The sequence below is a fragment of the Prionailurus bengalensis genome, chromosome E2 (assembly GCF_016509475.1).
Source record: "Prionailurus bengalensis isolate Pbe53 chromosome E2, Fcat_Pben_1.1_paternal_pri, whole genome shotgun sequence".
In the NCBI taxonomy this organism is placed as follows: Eukaryota; Metazoa; Chordata; class Mammalia; order Carnivora; family Felidae; genus Prionailurus; species Prionailurus bengalensis.
In genome coordinates this window covers 42,612,712-42,631,879 of record NC_057352.1, presented here as the reverse complement: position 1 = coordinate 42,631,879, position 19,168 = coordinate 42,612,712, and the positions used below count along the sequence as shown (strand labels likewise).

The window sequence follows — 19,168 nt, the reverse complement described above, 5'->3', positions numbered from 1 at the left end:
CCTCAGAGGCCTTCGGTGCCTCTGATCATCTATGTTTTAGTATTAGCGTCCCTTCGGTACCTCCCTCCTGCAATGGCTTCTGCAGCAGAAGTGCAGTCCTTGGTGACTCAATCAAACCTAGAAACAGACCCTCGTTCTGTTTTTATAATATGTTTTTGCATTCTGTTCTAAGTCAAAGCTGCTGCTGAACAAGGGGAAAATACCGTGTGCACCTTTCCCCTCTCACGCGCCTTTTGTCAGCTGGCCGTCCCTGTGGCCCTCGTAACAAGACAATGGTGTATAGCTGGCCTCTCACTCTTGTGCACTTAAAAATAAATTCTACTGTGAGAGAAATGGGTGGATGTGCTAGGACTGAGCCAAAATTGAGACTGAAATGATGGGTAAACATTCATTGAATCATACGCCAAACTTCAGCCCCTCTTGTGGTTAAGCTATTTAGTTCAGTGTTTTTAGTTAATACTCAATATAATTTATATTTGAAAAGAATTCAAAGAACACTCCACAGGTTTCTGAATATACAAATCCAGTTATAAATTACATAGTGTCTGAGAATTTGAGAGTCATGTTGTTTTAGATAATTGGATTTTACGCTTGGTAGATACGCCAGTGCACTGGTTTCGTGCAGGTATAATTGATCACCCTGCCCCATTGTGAGGGGAACACAGGAGAGTGCCACGGTGCCATGACTCCCATTGTTTAGGAAGTGTCAGTGACACGCTGCACGCACAATAGCCACATGTATGGTAAGGACAGTACTTAAACTGTTGGGATCACTGTCAATACTTTAAAATGTTGGAGGTCGCTTTTTATCTCAAAGAAATGAGATTTTTGAAACAATTTAAACTATTTCATGAGCAATCCTTTAAATTTCATTGAATCAAAAACCTGAACTTTCAAAAATAGACAAAAACTCTTAATAAGGCTGCCATCCATCTTAAAAGGGGCCCACCTTGGCTTTTACATTGACAAAATTTTATTCTCGCTGTTTTTCTTGCAACACCCCTTCCCCAATCCTCACATTTACCCCCATTCCTAGGGGAGACAAGTATCATCCAGGGGACGAAGGGCCCGGGGATGGGCAGAGAATAGCTCTGGAATGACTGTCTCTGGCAAGGCCTAGAGATTACCTACAGACATGGAGTCCAGTTGTGGCACAGGGGCAGAGGGAACAGCCCCGAGAAGCCGACCGTCAGGGGGCTGATGGGGGACGTGGTGTTTACATGTAGAGAGAAGCAAAGAGAGAGGACTCTGGGAGGTGAAATGTACTCAAGCTCCCAGAGGGATCAGTGTGGCCAGTGCCCTGGGCTTAGATCCAGAAGCCCTGCTTTTGAATCCTATCTCCTCCCCTGGCGGGTCCCTGGGCATGTGACTTGTCTCTCTTGGGGCCTCTTTCTTCTCTCTGGAAAGCAAGCAGGCCTGCACGCTTCTGCAGTGACATCACAGAGGACAACCAGTTTTTCCCAGTCACCCTGGGCATAGTTCCAGGTGCAGGCAGAGCTGAGTTTCAGGTAGCTAATCTAGGGTAGCTCTTGGCAGAGAAATGGCAGTGTCCTTACACATTTCTATTTGCAGGAAAATCCATCTCCTCTCTCCCAGTGCACTTGGCCCTGTGATGCCACAGGTGACGACTCTGAAGATCATGCTTCCCTTGACAAGATTTCTAGATACAGAAGCCATTTTCCCCTCCACCAACCTAGGGCTCAATTTTTAGATTTTTCCTTTTCCAATACTCCCTGGTTGTGGCAGAAGAGTCTGGACAGTGGTCCAAGTGATGGCAATGGTGCCTGGGTCCAGGAGGAAAGATGGAGTCCGATTTGAAGGTAAAACCATTAGGATCTGCAGATTAAACGGAGTGGTGGTGGATGAGAAAGAGAGCACTAAGAATTGACCAAGTTTGGAGCCTGAACACAAGAAAGGACTGAGCTGCCATTTACGGAGATGGGGAGGATGACGGGCAGGTTTGGTGGGGGAGTGGGAGTAAAGATTTAAGGTTTTGACATGTTACATCTGAGATGCTCTGGAGAGACACTGAACAGACATCTGAGTGGAGATACATCTGAGTGGGCCAGACTGTCGGATATAGGAGTCTGGAGCTCAGGGAGAGTCTGGAGCCAGAGATGTAAATTTGGGGGCTGTCAGTGTATGGGTGCTGCTCAATGCCATGAGGCTGGATGATATCACCTAGGGAGCTCGCTGCCAAGGGGGGTGGGGGACAGTGAAATTCAAGAACGTTGCCAGCTGTGAGTGCCCTGCAAAGGCTGGGGGTACTGTGTCATCACAGGTTTTCCCCGCTCTCTGAAAGTAAAGGGTTCCCATGAAATCTTTCATAGCCAAAATGGCGTAAAGTGAAGAAGAAATTACCATTAATTTATTTGGAAAAAAAGGTTTTAGTGTCCCCAGACCCCCAAAATAACCTCTTTTAGGCTTTTCTGATAACTTAGGACACATCTTGCTAACGGATGCACAAAATCAAGATAGGGCACAGGTGCTCCCAGACAGAGTTCAAAGCTATGGTGGCTGGATGAGGAGATGCTGGGTGTGGTTCTGGGGAAGGAGCTTGGTGGGCCCACTCTTGCTGTTTGGGGTGTGCGCTGCTTCTATCATGGCTTGCTTTTGAAAGAAATGCTGAACAGTTTTCACTTCTCGCCTTTTTTCACAAAAGCGAAATTGTCTTCCGATTTCTTTCGGTTAGTGAAAACAGGTACTAACTTGGCTCTTTTGTAAAAGTGAAGTGGCATAACTCAAACTTTCAAACACTGGGGAATACCTGTAGTACAGAACACATTAGGTGTTCAAGCTGAAGTTGATGCCTTCCTGCCAGGGATTCTAATATAAAATGTGCATTTCAAATTAAGATTAGCTATCAGAGGCTGAGCACTTGCTGTAGTCAGACCCTGCCAGACCAGAGAACTCTGAGGACAGGTAGCCAGGGCATTCATGGTCCTGCTGCAGAGTGGACTCTCCATCCAAGGGGTGGGGATGAAGGACTGGACTGGACTCCGCCCTTGTCCTTTTGTCCATCTGTGGTTTAGCTACAATTGAGCCCTGGAAAGACCCACCTGGGTTGTATCCCTGGCCCCGTCGTTTTCTAGCTGTGTCACCTAGTGCGGTCTCCCCCTGTCCTCGAGGCTCAGCTTTCTCATGTGTGGAATGAGCACACTCATCCTTCCCTTGCAGGACTGCTTCAAGGAAGCCATGTGAGGAAATGATCATAGGCCTTGTGAGCCCTTTATCTACAATATCTCATTTGATCCTTACAGCAACCCTCTGAGGTGGAGCCTTTAATTAACTTCCATGTTACAGATGAAAAAACTGAGACTCAGAGAGAAATGTCTACCTGAAGTCACTTCTGCTATTCTCTTGCCCACTCCAAAGTCAGGCCACAGCAAGGAACGAATAGGGGTTTCATCCCACAGGCCAATGATCATTGCGTGGTGCTTGTGTGTGTTTAAGGGAGTCTCATGTTGCATCCAGGCTCAGTAGGAAGGAGTGCTGCAATTGATAGGCAGTGTCTGCTCTAGGAACAGTAGTGGCAAATTGTGAGCGTGTCCTGTCATTTGTGTTCCTTGTCCTCAAGTCCTTCCTTCTATTGACAGCTAAGTCTCTGCAGAGGTAACTCTTATCATAATGAGCAGAGCAGAAAATAGTAGTATCTGGTCCGAATCCCAAATTTACCTCCAAAATTCCCATGTGTCTCTGTTTTCCCTGCTCTATCACTAAAGGCATGGGTAACACTAAGCTGTGTAGGGAGGAGGTGGTCAAAAGGACAGGACTTTCAAGCTTCTTGAGCATCTTCTCAGTGTCTGGCATCAAGCTAGATTCTCCTCGTGGAGCAGGTTAAATCTGAACATCAAACCAAAAGGCTGGTAGGACTATTTCCATGTTATAGAGGAGCAAATTGGGACTTGTAGTTGTTAAATAGCTTGCTCCAGATGTAATAGCTGGTAAGTGTCAGCACTAGGTTGTACACGAACCCAAGCACTGTCTACCACGTTACACTGATTCTGCGAGAGACCCAAACCCACCCAGAGGCTCTGCCAGACTGCAGTTCCTGCCAGCCTGTCGGCAGCCCAAGAGCTTAGCAGAGACAAGTCCCAGCTGACTTCTCCGTGGATCAGTGGATGCAACCCTAACCCCCTCCTTCCTGCTTTGGTACAGGCTCAGTCTCTCCGGGGTCCCCAAAGCCCCTCCTTCCCCAGATGTATCTCCCAAGGCCAGTGGGAAGCAGGCCACCCCCATGTCACAGGGAGCTCCACAGGACTCTGCCAGGGGCTAAGAAGAGGTTGTGAAGCATCTGTTCTTGGAACCTGGGTCCAGGGTGAATCCTGGGCCACGCTGCCCAGCTGGAGGCAGATGGAGAAGACTCCCATGTCTCCAGTTTTCCTGAGGAGCCAGGCTGGTCCTCCTCCACCTCACAGAGTGGCTTAAGGCTAGAAAATGGCTCACTGGCCTGGCAGTCACAGACAGAAGACCTGACTTCTCTCTCGCAGTGGTCGAAGCCTACTGAGCTTCCCCTTCCTGTTCTTGCCTCCACCCTCTGCCTTAAGTCTTCTTAACCTGCAGAACTTGGGGGAGGGGGCTGTCTCTGGAAGCCAGGGATGAGCTGCAGTGCCCACAAGGTGGGTGAGATGGGGTAGAGGGAGTGGGAAGTGTGCGGTGTGGGCAGTGCCTGGGAGGAGTTGACCCAGCCTGGTCTGGTTAACTCCTGCTCATCTCCCAAGAGGCCAATGGACGGTCCTGCTTTGCCCAGTGTCTGAAGCTGTGGAAACTGGGCAGACCCATGTCTGTTGCCTGGCTCTCCCCCTACACTGGTTACCTTTCCCCACTCACTCTCCTCAGTCTCCGGACCCCCCTGCTAGGAGTGGGGTCTTGCTTAGGAACCTTTAGGGTTTGTTTTTCCTTCTGGGGACTTTTCCCCATTGGCAGGGGATTAGGTGTAGGGAAACCCAAATGGGAACAAGCTATGGCTCCTCCCCTAACTTTTCCAGGTTTTAATGGGCTTTGGTATCTTCACATGTACTGGGAAAGATAATTTTATGAGCTAAGAAAGTTAAATAAATTCCATTAGATGTCTAAATTCACAGTACAGGAAAGGAGGTGTTACAAAAGAGTGTGTGTGTTCATGTCAGGGCCCTCCTGGTACTTCCGGTTCCATCCCTTAGAATGTTCCTGTGTCAAGTGTTTTTAGGATGTCTGGAGTTCTGTGGTTCTGCGTCCCTTCCAGAACTTGTATGAGGGACTCTTGTCTGAGCTGAGGGGGCTGCCCACAAGGCATCTGCTTCATCTTGATTTGTTTACGTGTCTGGTTGTGCGATAAACATTTACTGAGGCAGCAATTTCCAGGTTGAATCTGAAGTGTGGCCCAGACGGAGGCAGAGTCTCAATGGCAACCTGATGACCCAATTTGGACCCCACCCCACCCCCCTCCCGGTCTCCTCAGGCAGTTGGTGCTGATGGGTGTGTTGGAGGGGAACTGAAGGTCCCTCACAGATTTCTGGCCTGAGGGACTGAGTACATGGTGGTGCCCTAAACCAACACAGTAACCAAGCCAAGCCAGTTGGAGTGAATAACTGTGTCTGGGACAGGCTGAATCCGAGGTGTAGAGGTAGGGGCTGCCCTGGGGCGCCTGGGTGGCTCAGTCGGTTGAGCGTCTGACTTCAGCCCAGGTCATGATCTCACAGTCTGTGAGTTCGAGCCCCAAGTCAGGCTCTGTGCTGACAGCTCAGAGCCTGGAGCCTGCTTCTGATTCTGTGTCTCCCTCTCTCTCTGCCCCTCCCCAGCTCATGCTCGCACTCTGTCTCTGTCAAAAATAAATTAAAAAATAAATAATAAATAAATAAATAAATAAATAAACTTAAAAAAGAGGTATGGGCTGCCCAGGGGAGACAGGCAGCAAAAGGCAGAAGAAGGAATCTGAAGGTGGGCAGAAACCAGGCTGGGAAAGAGCCTTGGAAGCTGCTGGCCTAGAAGCTTCAGCTGAAAGCAGAGAGGGGATGAGAAGGTCTAGAGTGTGTGCAGGGGGAAGGCCAGGGGTGAGGCTTGGGCCCCAGCATCCCGGGGCAGGCACGGCAAGAATCCACCCTCCCCCACTGCCAAAGGACACCACCAGTGGACAGTGAGAGGAGGACCAGATGGCTAGAGGGGCCGGAAGAGAACCCAGAGGGCTCAGGGTCAGGGAATGAAAGGGAGAAGTCTTCAAGAAAGCTGAAGTGACCAACAGGGAGAACCGGAAGCTACAGAATGGGTTTAGTGACACAGAAGTCAATGGGATGTGTGGTGGGGGTGCAGAAGCCAGACTGAAGTGGGCTGGGGTTGCTGAAAGGAGGGGCAGTGAACACTTTCCAGAGGAAAGGGAAGGAGTCAGACTGGAAGACATAAGAAAAATCTGGCAGAGAAGGAGAGGGATGATGGAGGAAGGGGTAGGTCTGGACAGCCCCACAGTGCTGGGCCTGTCATTGCCAGGGACCCCTTCTCCGTAAAATCTGAACAGATCCCAACCTATATATAGATGTGAGTAGAGCTGCACTGGCTGAAGCGGTGGGGTGGGGTGGAGGGGTGAGGGTTCTGCCCGCACATGTGCCCCTTGCTTTCTGTGGAGGCTCACAGCAGCCCCGAGCTCCCAGAGCCCACTGGCCTCAGACCACCCCTTCATCTTACAAAGGAGGACTGGCCAGCCAAAGCCATGGGGAGAATCCGATGGCACAGTCAGGAGCTTCAGCTCCTCCCCCATCCACTGCTTTCAGCACCTCATCCAGAGTGTTTAACTATACATTTATTCATTCAACAGACATTTATTGAGTGCTTACTGCATGCCAGGCACTGGGCCTGTAGGGATGTGTAGGAACTGCTTCTGAACAGCCCCGAATATCGATGACCACACCCTGTTAACCTCAGGAGGTGAGTATGCAGAGGGCTGTCCTGTGCCGATGGCCTCTGTTTATGCAGACAGGCAGGGCTTTGCGGGGTCTGGCTTGACCCCAGAAAGTTCTGGAATGCGCTCTACACTCAGCAACCCAGTTTAACTCTTTACCAGCCTTCTCCATTCCCAGCTGCTCAAGGGGGTGAGGATGTGGCCATTCTAGCCCTCTGTGGGGCAGGTGTCCCTGGGCTCCAACGTGTCCCTGAATGGGTAGCCTTCTTACCTGGCCTGAACTTGGGCTCCGATTTCCTGATTATGCCGCAGCAGCAGTGACAACAGTAATAGTAATTTACTGAGCTTGTACTAGTACCACCCCCCAACACCGCTCCTGGGACAATGAATCCCACCAGCCCCTTCTTCCCCAGGGCATACCTCGTGATGGCCCCACCCCAACGGGATACACCAGCTTCCTCTGCCCGCCCCCAGCAGCAGTCCCTTGAGGTTCAAAGGTTTAACAACTGAGGTTTCTACCATTTAGAAGAGAGGACCCCAACCCGAAGCAGTGACATGTAACCAGTGGTGCACATTAGAACAGACATTGGTGAGTGGGGGTGAGGGATTAGCTAGAGTGAGCACGGTAGAGGGGGAGATGACAAATAGATAGAGGAGGGCTAGGGCGAGGCCCTTGATTTCACACAGACTCATAGTCCTGACTCATCAAGGAGAAGGGATGGGGGGGGTGTTATGCAAGTCCTCCCAAGTGGCACCAAGTGATGACGGTTTTGGGGGGGCACAGGGGATATCACAAGAGAAAGCAGGTGGCTGCCATGGGGACAGGTAAAGGGGACGCCACAGTAAGGGTGGGAGCATGAGTCAGTGAAGGTGGGGCTGGTGGAGACTAAGGGAGCTGCAGCCTCGAGCCCCAGGGGTACACCTGACTGAGCCCATTGCCTGAACTCATGGACATCAGGGAGCCAAGACATGAATGTTATGGACAAAATCATCTCAAGGCTCCTGCAGATTAAATGAATTAATTAGTAAATGAGGGGCTTCAGGAAAGGTTTCCTTAGGACAGTGAACTCCAAGGAGTGTGTTCTGGAGCGCCCATCCCGTGAGACCCTCCTTGTGGTCAAATTTGGGAAGGCCACTGGGCTTTCGCTTTCCTATGGCAGCCTCACAACACACATCACCACATTAAAGGCTCTGAAAAGTCCTGTGGTAACAAAAGCTACTTAACTTGTCTCACTCAGCATTTCCCACATTCATTTGGCCACAAAATTAAAAAAACAAACAAACAAAAAACAATCCCGTTAATATCCCTCAGAGGAGTCCCGACCCACACTTTGTCAAGTGCTGATACAGAGGGATTGGTAAAAGTGGATGTCTCTTCTGTGTCAGGGGTCTTCTGTGTTGCCCTCCCCCCACCCATCATATCACATCAGCCCCTGATCAGACCCTTGGGGCTCTTTGGCTAAACATCCTAGAAACATTCTCTGCAAACTTGACTCTAAGCCCGGCCCTTGCCTGGCCCCGAGCCATGAAGGATGTGAAGAGAAGACTTACAGGGGCAGGGGCGTTTGAAGGACATGTAATCCTTGGAGCAAAATAGCGGAGCCAGCCTGCCCACTTGTACAGTTCCAACTTCTTGTAGAAAAGGATCCTCCGCTCACCTGCAGAAACACAAACAGACAGGTGATGGGGCGCCCACATGGTACCCACTGACCCTGTGAGCTTGGCATTCAGGTCCCTGGGCTGTTAACCTCTGGGGAAAGGGTGGTGACTGTGACAGCATGTGCCCAGTCTGGGCAGGGGTCTGAGGGAGCTCTGGGTGGCGGAGTGTGGGGGTTCTGGGGCAGGGGTGGGGCAAATGCATGCTGGGGTGTCAGTGGTGGGTAGAGGGGGGAATATCTCCTCTGGGTGGACCCTTAAACAGGAATGAGAGATACCCTGGTGTTCTCCTGTCTCATGAACCTGCTTAGGACAATTGCAATAGATCATGGCATTCTGAGCATTTTATACCTGGAAGGACCCTTAAAGACCAGCCCAATGTCCTCATATCACAGAAGGGGAACAGATGTAGAAAGGGTAAGGTGCCAGTTCAAGGTCCTAGAGCTGGCTTTGGAAGGGTATTCAGAGTTTGCCTAACTGAAACCTTATTATTATTACTATTATCCCAACACTTTTAAGGGGATGATGCTCTTTTCATTCCCATTTTATAAATAAGGAAGTTGAAGCTCAGAGGTTATGTAGCTTGTCCAAGGTCACACAACTTCTAATTACAGGCTGGGACTAGAACCCAGGTCTTTTTTACCCCAAAGCCTCCATCCATTGTCAGCAAGCATATCACTTGGAAGGCACCTAATAAAGGCCAAGAGAATGAAAATGTCTCTTCCCCAATCTCCCTGCCTCCCCTCCCCTTCAACCTTAAACTTGGTGTGACACCTGAATGAGCAGCAAGGGTCACTCTAACACCCATTTGCAAGAGAGGAAACATTTTCAAAAAATGCCCCAGCCTCCTGTGCTGGTTCTGTCTCTCCCAAGCTCCAAGTGACATGGGGCTGTATGAACAGCAGGGAGATACAGTTATTTTGTAGGGAGTGTGGTCACTAGACTTGCAGAAACCAAACTGCACCTTTGGGGGTTGCTGAGCAGGAACTGTGGATGTGGAGTTTGGTGGGTTCCTGTGGGGGAGAGACAACAGGAACCAACAGGAAACAGCCTGGCCCCTCTGGGTCCCAGGAGGCAGTTGACCTCCCTGATCCTGGGGGTGACACTGTGGACAGAGCTTTTGTCTAGGACTCAAGTCCCAAGATTCCCACCCTTGTTTCCCTCAGGAACCCTTTTCATTATATACAGTTTTTCCTCCAAATGGGTTCCATGTTTTGATGGAGACCATTGGCCAAATTGCACTGATTAATAACACTTTTTCTATTTAATAGATGAATCCAAGACCTATCTTTGGAGAGCCTGAACTCAGAAGTCCAAGTCCTGCCACTTCCTGGAGTGTGCCTTTAGGCACAGTACTTCACCTGTCTGAGCTGCAGTGTCCTCAGGGGGAAATCAGGGTAGGGCACTTCACTGGCTTTGAGGATGGGGGGGGGGTTATGTATGTCATGTTCATTCTGTTGTCCGAGGGGGTCAGGGGGAGGGAGCCATTGCTGCCACTGACCCTGGGGTCCCTCTCTCCAGATGGCTCCTTGCGGCTCAGTCTTCTGGGTGTGAACCCCAGGTGGCCTGATGCATATTCCCCATCCCTACAGAAACCAACAAGAGTTTTGATGGGGGAATGGAAGGTAGGATGTGATCTCCCTAGGCCCGGTAGAGAAGTCTCTCTGGCATGGCAGGCTGCTTGGGGAACTGTGATTTCACACCAGAAAATTCTGAAGAGTCTCAGGGCCTGGGATCTATACTTTCTAAAATACATGTGTGTACATGTATCTGTGTTCACGTTTGTGGGTATGCCCGTGTGCACTGTGGCCACGTGTGTGTCTGGAGGGAGACTTAAGCAGGCTGACAGGCCATCTTTCATGCTGCTTCCAGAGAGGTCTTTCTTAAAGGCACAATGGATCATGTCATTCTTTTGCCGAAAACCCTTCCATAAATCCTCAGTGTCCCTAGGAAAATGAACTGGCTTCTACCACTACCTCCACCGCCCTGGTGCTCTGCCTGCCTCTCTAGTGAACTGGCGTAATGTGAGTGCTTAATAAAAATATGCTGCATGTACACTTCCTGTAGGGTCACCGTGGTGGCTCCTGACGCTGTAGAGGGTGCTGCCCACCCTCTAAACTCCAAGGGGTTGTCTCCAAGGTCTTGCTTCTCCTAGAGGCCCCCTGTACCCCCTCTTTCCTCCTTGTGGGCCCTGTGATTCTGAGGTGAAGGTTGAGACAGCATGGGGTGTGGGGGAGGTGGGAGATGGGCTGCCTAGGGCAGGGGCCAAGAACCCTCGCATCGTATATTTTGTGGTCAGTTTGGATGTTTGGCAGACTATGTGTAAGTTTCCAAATGGCTCAAGAGGCTGGCAACGGGCTGGGTCAGATAGACATTTGTGTATATGGAAGCATTCTGGGCACTCCAGCTTTTCAGGTGTGACCCACACTCACCAAACACCTGCTTGCGCCAGATGACATCATCAACATTATTGCAATGTTCCCTGATGTGGGTAATACCATTTTCATTTTGCAAATGAGAAAACTGAGGCTCAATGACTTGATCCACCCATTGTCACAGAGAAAAGATGGTGGAAGGGCTATGCGGGAGGGATCTTGTCCCCCAGTGTTCCTCAGTTACAGCAGGGACACCCTACAGAGATCTGACACCCTGGGTGTCACCCCACCCAGGGCTCTGGCTGGCCAGCTTCTTGGACACACTGGGTCTCTCATGCCATTTCCTTGGCATGCCTTTCCTTTCCTCTCCACCTGGCAAACTCCCATGTGGCTGTCATCACACGGCTGAAGAAACCTCTTCAGTGAAGTCGTCTTTGACTGCTGGAGACAGAATAGCCATTCTGGCTATGCCTCCACAGCACATGGACATCCTTCCAGGATGACTTTGGTTCTAACTTGTTCCAGATTGTTAGCTTCTTGTGGGTATGGAGGGCCAGTGTGGCCTCTGGGAACTCACTCGGGGCTGGGCACATTTAAAAGTATGTGGATTCTAGAACAAATCCACCTTGGCCTGATGTCAGCATAGGACTGCAGTGTTGAAGCTGCCTTTTAATGATGCTCAACTTCCTGAGGAAAAGGACGCCCATGTAAGGAACTGAGATGCTCCCCGACATCGTGGGTGACAATGATGCTGACGTTAGCTAGGGTACCATTCCCTGCATCATGTAACTCAGTCTGCACTTCACATACATCTTCTTGCTGCATTCTCCCAGCATTCCTGGATTGCATCAGTTTATTCAAATATTTACCAAGCACGTAGGGTGTGTCCCACAAAACCCTTGGAAAACAAAAGAAGGGGCTTTTAGGGTCCTAAAACAGCAATCTCAACCTTACTGTTTCCTCCTCCCCTCCCCCACTTGTGGATTTCAACATGAGGACCATAGGAAAACCATTTCATGGTGGCATCAGACCCTCTGCTTGGGTGGAGCTTTGGTTGGGTTATCAAGACAAAGGAACTGGATGTCAGGTATCTATGTGTGCAAGTACCCACCCCGCTCTCCCCACATGTGACCAGAGCTGCTGTGAGGACACAGTGATGGGGGTAGTGGATGGCCAGGTTCGTCACGAATAGTCTGAGATTGTGCTTTGCTGGGCGAGGTGTTCCGGAGCAGGGACTGCAGGAGTGGGGGTTGGGCTTGGACCCACTCTCAGGTCACGTCTCCCCCCTGCCCGCCTGTCTCGGAGCCCAGCATCCGAGGCGAGGCGCGTTCCTGCCTGTGACTCATCTGCGACTGTATTGTCTGGCTAGAAATCGGAGGGCGGGCGGCGGCGGCACTCCAGGCTCTGAAGTGGCTTAATGGTGTGCGGCAAGTCCACGTCACTCCCATTCCGCCTCACGTCCCCGCTCCCAGAATACCTCGTCTGGGGCCCACTGCGACACTCAGACCTGGGCAAATGCGTATGTGGTTGAGGGGGGGCGGCGCCGCGCCCCTGGCGGGCAGAGCTGGGCTGGCGGAGCCGGCTGGCGCAGTGTGCAGGGGCGGCACGGCGCATGCGCGGCAGTCGGACCCGGGAGGGTTCTGCGGCACCGCGGTAGACAGCGGACAGCGAGGGGCCGCAGGAGTGGGCTGGCCTGTGGAAGAGGCCACGTGACTCCGTGACGCTGATGCGGCACTGGCTCTACCGCAGTCACGTGTCGTCAGCCCAGGGGATCTCAAAACAAACCCCCCATTTTGCAGATGTCAACACTGAGATTCAGAGAAACGAAGGGGGTTGGGTGAGATCATGAGCTCCCGGCCCCAAGACTACCCTTTGGAAGATTTTAAGCAGGGGAATTGCACGGTCACCTTTTAAGAAGGTCTCCCTGGGCTCAGTGAGGAGGGGGGACCAGGGGTTGGAGGCAGGTGACAGGGGAGCAGGGAAGCTGTGGTAGGAGATGATGGGCTTAAATGAAGGCGATGGTAAATGGAGCAAAGTGAGAGGCTACATTCTTTGGTTTGACAGTATTTATTCAGAGCCCCTTGTGAACCACGTTTTGGGTGCTGAGAATAGAGAAGTGAAGCAAACACTGACTGCCTGTCCTCACCAAGCTTCCTGCTAGTGGAGGAGACACACATATAATGGTGGTGTTTGTTAGATAGCAGTAAGGGGAGGAACAGAGGCAGTGTGTATGTGGAGACTGAACATTTAGATATAGTGGCTGCAGAAGGCCTTGGTGAGAGGGTGATCTGTAAGCGAAGACTGGAGCAAGGGAGCTAGCTGGGTGAACAGCTGGGTGGGTATGTGGGAGAAGGGTATCCCATGGTAGAGGGACCAGACAGAAAGCTCCTGGGCAGGAGCATGCTGGGTGGGTTTGAGAAATAGGGCGGTTTGTGTAGGGGATATTTAAGAAGCAGGACAGATGGATCAGATGTAGAGGGTGAGGAAGAGGGAGCCTTAAAGATGGTTCCCTGTGTCTGCTTGGGTGTCTGTAGGTGTGGGGGGAGGGGGGATGGTGGAGAAATGGAGGCCCTTCCAAAGGTGGGTGAGATGGAGACTCCAGATCTAGACAGGCCAGGTAAGTACTGGTTCTTTCTGTCCTAACCACAGTACATGCTCAGGGACTGTTTACTGAATGAATGAATGATGCCATAACAGAGATTCCATGAACCTGTGGGTGTGCAGGTGATTGCCCAGAGCCAGAAGAAAGTCAGAGATTCTGGACTGTGGTGAGACACACTGATCTTAAAAGGGTTGCATCTACCTCACCAGGCAGGGGGCTAATTTCTGGGGCTGCGGGGGGAGGGGGGTCTCCAGGTGGCAGAAAACCTTCCTCCTCTGCAGGAAGGTCTTTATATGAGGCTGGTACCCAGCTGGTGTCTTTCCCAATGGAGAAGAACATTACTTGGCAAGTAGCCTTCTGTAGAATCAACTGCTACCTCCTTCCTCACTGCCACCAAGGTACAACCTCTAAGGGTTGATGTACTGTCTACCTGCATAAACCAGTCCATCTACAAACTGGCAAATAGGTCTGGCCAAGTGGGTAGAGAAGCATGATTTAAGGCTCAGGAAAAACCACACAGAGGGCACCACAAAGCATTATTTATGGCAGTGAAACACGAGGGATAACCTCACTGTCCAATAAGAGGATAGGCTGAGAAAATTATAATGGAATAATATATAGCCATGAAATAATAGTTTTAAAGACGTTTTAATAACACAGGTAAAGACTTTTAGTGGAATGTTAAGAAGGAAAAAAGACCCAGGTTATATATAAAAAGGCAGGTTACAGAACTCTGCATACAACATGATCCTTATTTTGTAAAAGAAAAAAAACCTAAAGAAAATATTCATATATAGAAAAATTTGGGGAGGAAATAGATGCAAATATTCACCGTCATTGGGCTCTCTGGGCAGTGGTGGGGTTGAGGATTTTTGTGTTTTACATTTTTTATGATTTTCCAAATTTTCTACAATGAACATGTATTTTATAATCTGAAAAATCATTAAAATGAAGATTTGAAAAAACCTTTCATGCTAACAAAGAATAATTAAGTGATAAGTCAGTGATAGTTAATTGAAAAATTTTAAAGCTAACTTAATTGCCTTTGACCATGTCATTTGTTATTGTAAAGATTAAAAAAAAATAACTTGTCTTTGAACTTACTGGTAAGGAGCTTTATTAAAATGTTAGGTAAATAATTTCCATTTTTTTAACCCTCATCAAAATTTCCCTGGCTCTTGAGCAAGTCCTATTTGCCAAATTTTTGAGGGAATGGTTTCTGCCACAAACCTTAATGTTTTATTTTCAGGCAAGCTATACACTTGGCAAAAATAATAACAATAGACCTTATGTTTGTAAAACACTTTATAATTTGCAAAGCATACTAAGTGCTGGGTACTATTCTAGGCTCTGAATATAGGAGATATCATCATGAACAAAATGGTTAAAAGTCCCTGCCTTTGGGGAATTTATATTGATGAGAGTAGACAATAAACAAATGAATATGATATAGAGGTGTTAGAGGTGATAGTGCTATGGGAAAAAAATGGAGAGGAGTGATAGGGAATAAATTGGGGGGGGGTTGCTCTTTTAAATCAGTTTGATTACTGTTAGAATACAAAACATGAAGGTGTCTCTAAAAATTCTCTGGCCCGTGGACAGTTAACATGAGGTATAAAATGATTGATGATATCCCTGGAGGAAGCATTCCAATAACTAATTACACATCATCTAAGATACAATGTGCTAATTATCAATTTTATAAACTCATAAAATTATGATGAGTCATAGGGATGTTTTAAGTATTCTATACTTAGCAACGTTAGATAGCCCTTAACCTTTCCCAGCCTCAGTGTTCTCATCTATAAAATGGGGACAATTTCAGTACCTAAATCAGAGGACTGTTGTCGGAATCCAAAGAGAAGTGCTTATGCATGGAAAACAGTATGTGTTCAGGATATGTTCATAATGCAGATGCAGCAAGGCCACTGGGAATGGTCCATCTGACACTGCCACGTGTTTCCTGTATATTACTTCTTCAGTCCCCACAAATGTAATGGGAGGTACATAATATTTGTTCCCACTTTCAAGAGGAAATTGAGGCTCTGAAAGGTAAATCTTCTGCCCAGAATCCTATGCTCTAAGCCTAGGCAGTTGGCTCCAAGTAGCCATGTTCTCAGCCATAGCTCCATTTTGTGCTCACTTGCCCAGGGGCTCCAGAAGCCCTCCTGGCCTCAGTTTCTACATTTAGGAGGCTGAGAGCAGATTTAGACTTTCCCACCTCTTACCTTGTGCTCTGAGCACTTCCAGGGCAAAGGCTTCAGGTAATAGGCCAGAATGTGTCTGTTTATTCCCAAAGACTTAAGATAATGTCCATATCTCCATCACGTTCCCTGTGGGCTGTGATCCAAAAACTGAGGTGGACCAGGAGATACTCACCTCCTAATGAGTTCCTGATTAACTCTTTTGGGAAGAAGAGGAGTGAGAATTATGGAAGATGCAGGGATGTGACACCCAAGTGGGCGAATGGGGGCGGGGTACATAGGAAGAAGAGCAAGGGGGTTTCTGTATAGAAGGAGCCCATTCTCCCTATATTACCAAGTCCCCATCAGGCAACGTGTGGACAGACTTACCCCTCCCCTGCCCTGTTCTGGGCAGATGGGCCACAGGTGGCCAGGACAAGCATGGATGTCCACAAGCTGGACCTTTGTTTTCTTCTCAACAGTGCTCCTGGCACCTACACCCTCCATGCCACCTGAAAGATCCCAGCATCCTCCCCTAGATCCTGGGCCTCGCCTGCTCTACTCTGAACCCGAGACCCCAGCTGCACAGACAGGCAGATCTCTTCCTGGGGACCTTCCAGCTCTGAAGTTCTAACCTCTTGGTCAGCCCTGGCTCCATTTCCTCCCCAAGGTTCATCATTTCTGGTGCGTCCTGGCTCAATGGGCTGGATGGTCAGCATGGAAACAGGGTTGGGACCCCTCAGACCTGCTGTCTCCTTGCCCTGGCGGCTGCTCCCCCTGCTTTCTGCTGCCTGTCTGAACCATCACTACTGGAACATCCATGCCACCTGACAGCCTGATGGCTCCTCAGGGAAAGCAATCCTCCCTGCCCCACCCCCTCCCAAACCGCAGAGTGGAGAGAGGTGTGCAGAATTCCCTTGCACCCACTGTGAGAGATGCGTGAGAAGCCCTGCACCGGGGCAGCAGACATCAGCCAAGGGCAAAAGAAAAGCCAGTCAGATACAGTCTTTTCCATCCTGGATGGATATGGTGTGGTAGGGAGGAGAAAGCCCGGCCAGGCAGTAGAAAGCTTTGGGGAGGAGGGAATGTCTGAGAAAGGGCAGGCCCCAAGTTTTGCATCACAATTAGATGTCAACAAGGCCTTGAGGGGATTCAAAGCCCTCCGCAAAGGGGGGTTGGCGGGGGTCTAGTCCCCGCCATCTCAGGCGAATTCACTGTTTTCAGCATCTACTGGTGCTGGACACTTCATCAAATGACACCTGTAGCCAACCTGATTTGAGTCCTGGCTGTGTGCCAAGCACCATGGTAGCCGCCGCCCCCACCCCCACCCCCCCGCCAGCAGCATCTCATTTAATCTTTTCAACACGCATTCCCCGTGTTTCAGATGGGGAAACTAAGGCTCAAGAGAGGTTAAGTGTCTTGTCTCAGGTCACACAGCTAGGAATAGGAAGTCAGTCAAGACCATACTGTAGTACCAAAGCCCTTAAACATTCTGCTCACAACAGAATCTTGCCTACTAGTCAGCGGAGGAAACTGAGGCACAGGAGGTGAAGTCAGGGTGTTTGAGGAGAGGGTCTAGAGGGGCATCCTCAAGACAGGTGCCCATGGGACTGTGTGGGTCTAGACCAAGGATCAGTCTCCTGGAGCCCCTGCCTCTCACACCTGTCACTTATGCCGTCGCCTTCCCTGCCACCCCCGCTTGGCCACCCCCACTGACACCCGGGTGGGATCAAAAGGGCAGCCCTAGGTCTTCTGCGCCAGCCTCCAGACCGCAGAGCCGGGGGGGGGGGGGGCAGTGGGGAGGTGGGGAGGAAAGGCTGCGCGAGCCAGCCAGGGGGTGGGGTGGGCACTACCCAGCTTCCGAGGGCTCTTGGGGAGAGGCGACTGTGGCCCTTCGAGCTGCGCAGCCAGCCAGAGCAGCCGCCTCGGACTCAGCCTCGAGTCCCATTTACCGCGCAAGCGAAAGTCTGCCCCAAAGCTAGAGAAGGTGCGGCGGGGCCGCCCCCTCTCCCACCTTTGGTGCTGAGATAGGCGTCGAAGCGGGGGCTTGGCTAGGGTGACCCGCCCGTCGGAGGGTCAAACTTCCTGGCTCAGGGGTGGGGGTTGGTTCTAGCTTCAAACTCCGCAAAGCCGGGAGCCCCTTCCCTCTTCCACCCCGTCCAAAAGTGCGTCCTAGTTTCCCCTTCTTGGGTGGGTTGCTCAGGGGTCCTGAAAACGAGGGTGCGGGACGGGGGAGGCTCTCTTGTGCCCCCCCCCCCACAACAGGAGGTGGATGCTCCGAGAGACCCTCCCTTCCCTGTGGCTATCGGGCGTGCTCAAGGGGTAGCCTTGGCCCGGCCGGAGACGCGCGGGCCGGGGGCGGGAGTCTGGGGATCCCATTCGGAGCGCGCTGCGGTTCGTCTTCGGACCGCCGGTCCGCCCTCCTGGCGCGCCAAGGCTCCGCGCGGGGCGCCCCAGCTGTGTGCGTGCGCCGGGGCCGCCACAGAGCTCGGGGAAGGGGGCCGGGACCCCCTACCCGCCCCTCCCCAGCGCCGCCCCCGGCCCAACGCCCCTTACTCGGCTTAGCCGCCTCGCTCCGCTCCGCGCGCCGCAGTGCCGGCTCCAGCTTCGGCTCCAGCTCGGTTTCCCGCTCTGGCTCCGGCTCGGGCTCGGGCTCGGGCTCGGGCTCCGGCTCTGACTCCGGCTCCGGCTCCGGCTCCCGCTCCCGCTCCCGCTCCTGCTCTGGTTCCCGCTCGGATGCCTCTGCGCTCTGGCTCGGGCTCGAGCTCGGGCTCGGGCTCGGGCTCGGGCTCGAGCTCGGGCGTCGCGGGGGGCGCGCCGCTCCGCCTCTGCTTGCTCGTCGCGCAGGGGCGGGGCGGGTGGGGCGGGGCCGGGCCGAGCGGACCTGCTGCCCGCGATCCCCAGCGGAGGCGGCGGCGGCGGCTTCTCAGCCCCAGTCCCAGCCCTGCCCTGCCGCAGCCCCGCCCGCTTGCCCGTCGGCCCTGCGCCGCCGCCCAAGCCAGAGCCGTCCGCTCCCGGGCCCCCTAGGCGGCGCGCCTCCCTGGCCTCAGCAGCGCTGTGTGGCGGCTTCGGGGCTTCAGCAGCTCTGGGCCGCGGCCCGGGTCATCCCTGTGATGGGGGGACGCGGGAGGGGGAAGGGCCGAGCCGCGCCCCTCTGTGCGCAGCCACCCCGACACCCACGCAGCTGCAGGCGGGACGGGCGCGGCTGGGAGACCAGCCTGTCAGACGGACAGGCGTGTGTAGAGAATGACATACAGACAGGTGGGAGCAGAGAAGGACAGACACACAGACATGTGCAGAGAAGGGTAGACAATGGCATGTGCAGGGAAGGACGGCCAAACAGTTTGGTCAGAGGAGAAACTGGGCACTTGGTAGTGGTGGTGGGGGACCCTGTCACAGCCAGTGGGAGGGGCAGCCTAGACTGGAAGGGCCTCTGCTCCCAGTTGACGGCAGATGAGTTCTGAGGCATGGCATGTTGGGA

At 51.8% G+C, this 19,168-nt stretch overlaps 1 protein-coding gene across 2 annotated transcripts in view; it reads right to left on the bottom strand.

Annotated features, from left to right (window-relative positions):
- Positions 1-18,386, bottom strand: part of BEAN1 (brain expressed associated with NEDD4 1) — a 36,759-nt gene extending 18,373 nt beyond the window's left edge. For both annotated transcript variants that reach the window (XM_043599400.1, XM_043599401.1), the window contains exons 1-2: positions 18,244-18,386; positions 8,423-8,529 (exon numbers count right to left, since the gene is read on the bottom strand). In XM_043599400.1, the coding sequence (XP_043455335.1) occupies positions 8,423-8,447 (25 nt within the window). In that variant the 5' untranslated portion in view covers positions 8,448-8,529; positions 18,244-18,386. The remainder of the gene's footprint in view (positions 1-8,422; positions 8,530-18,243) is intronic.
- Positions 18,387-19,168: the final 782 nt, after the last annotated feature.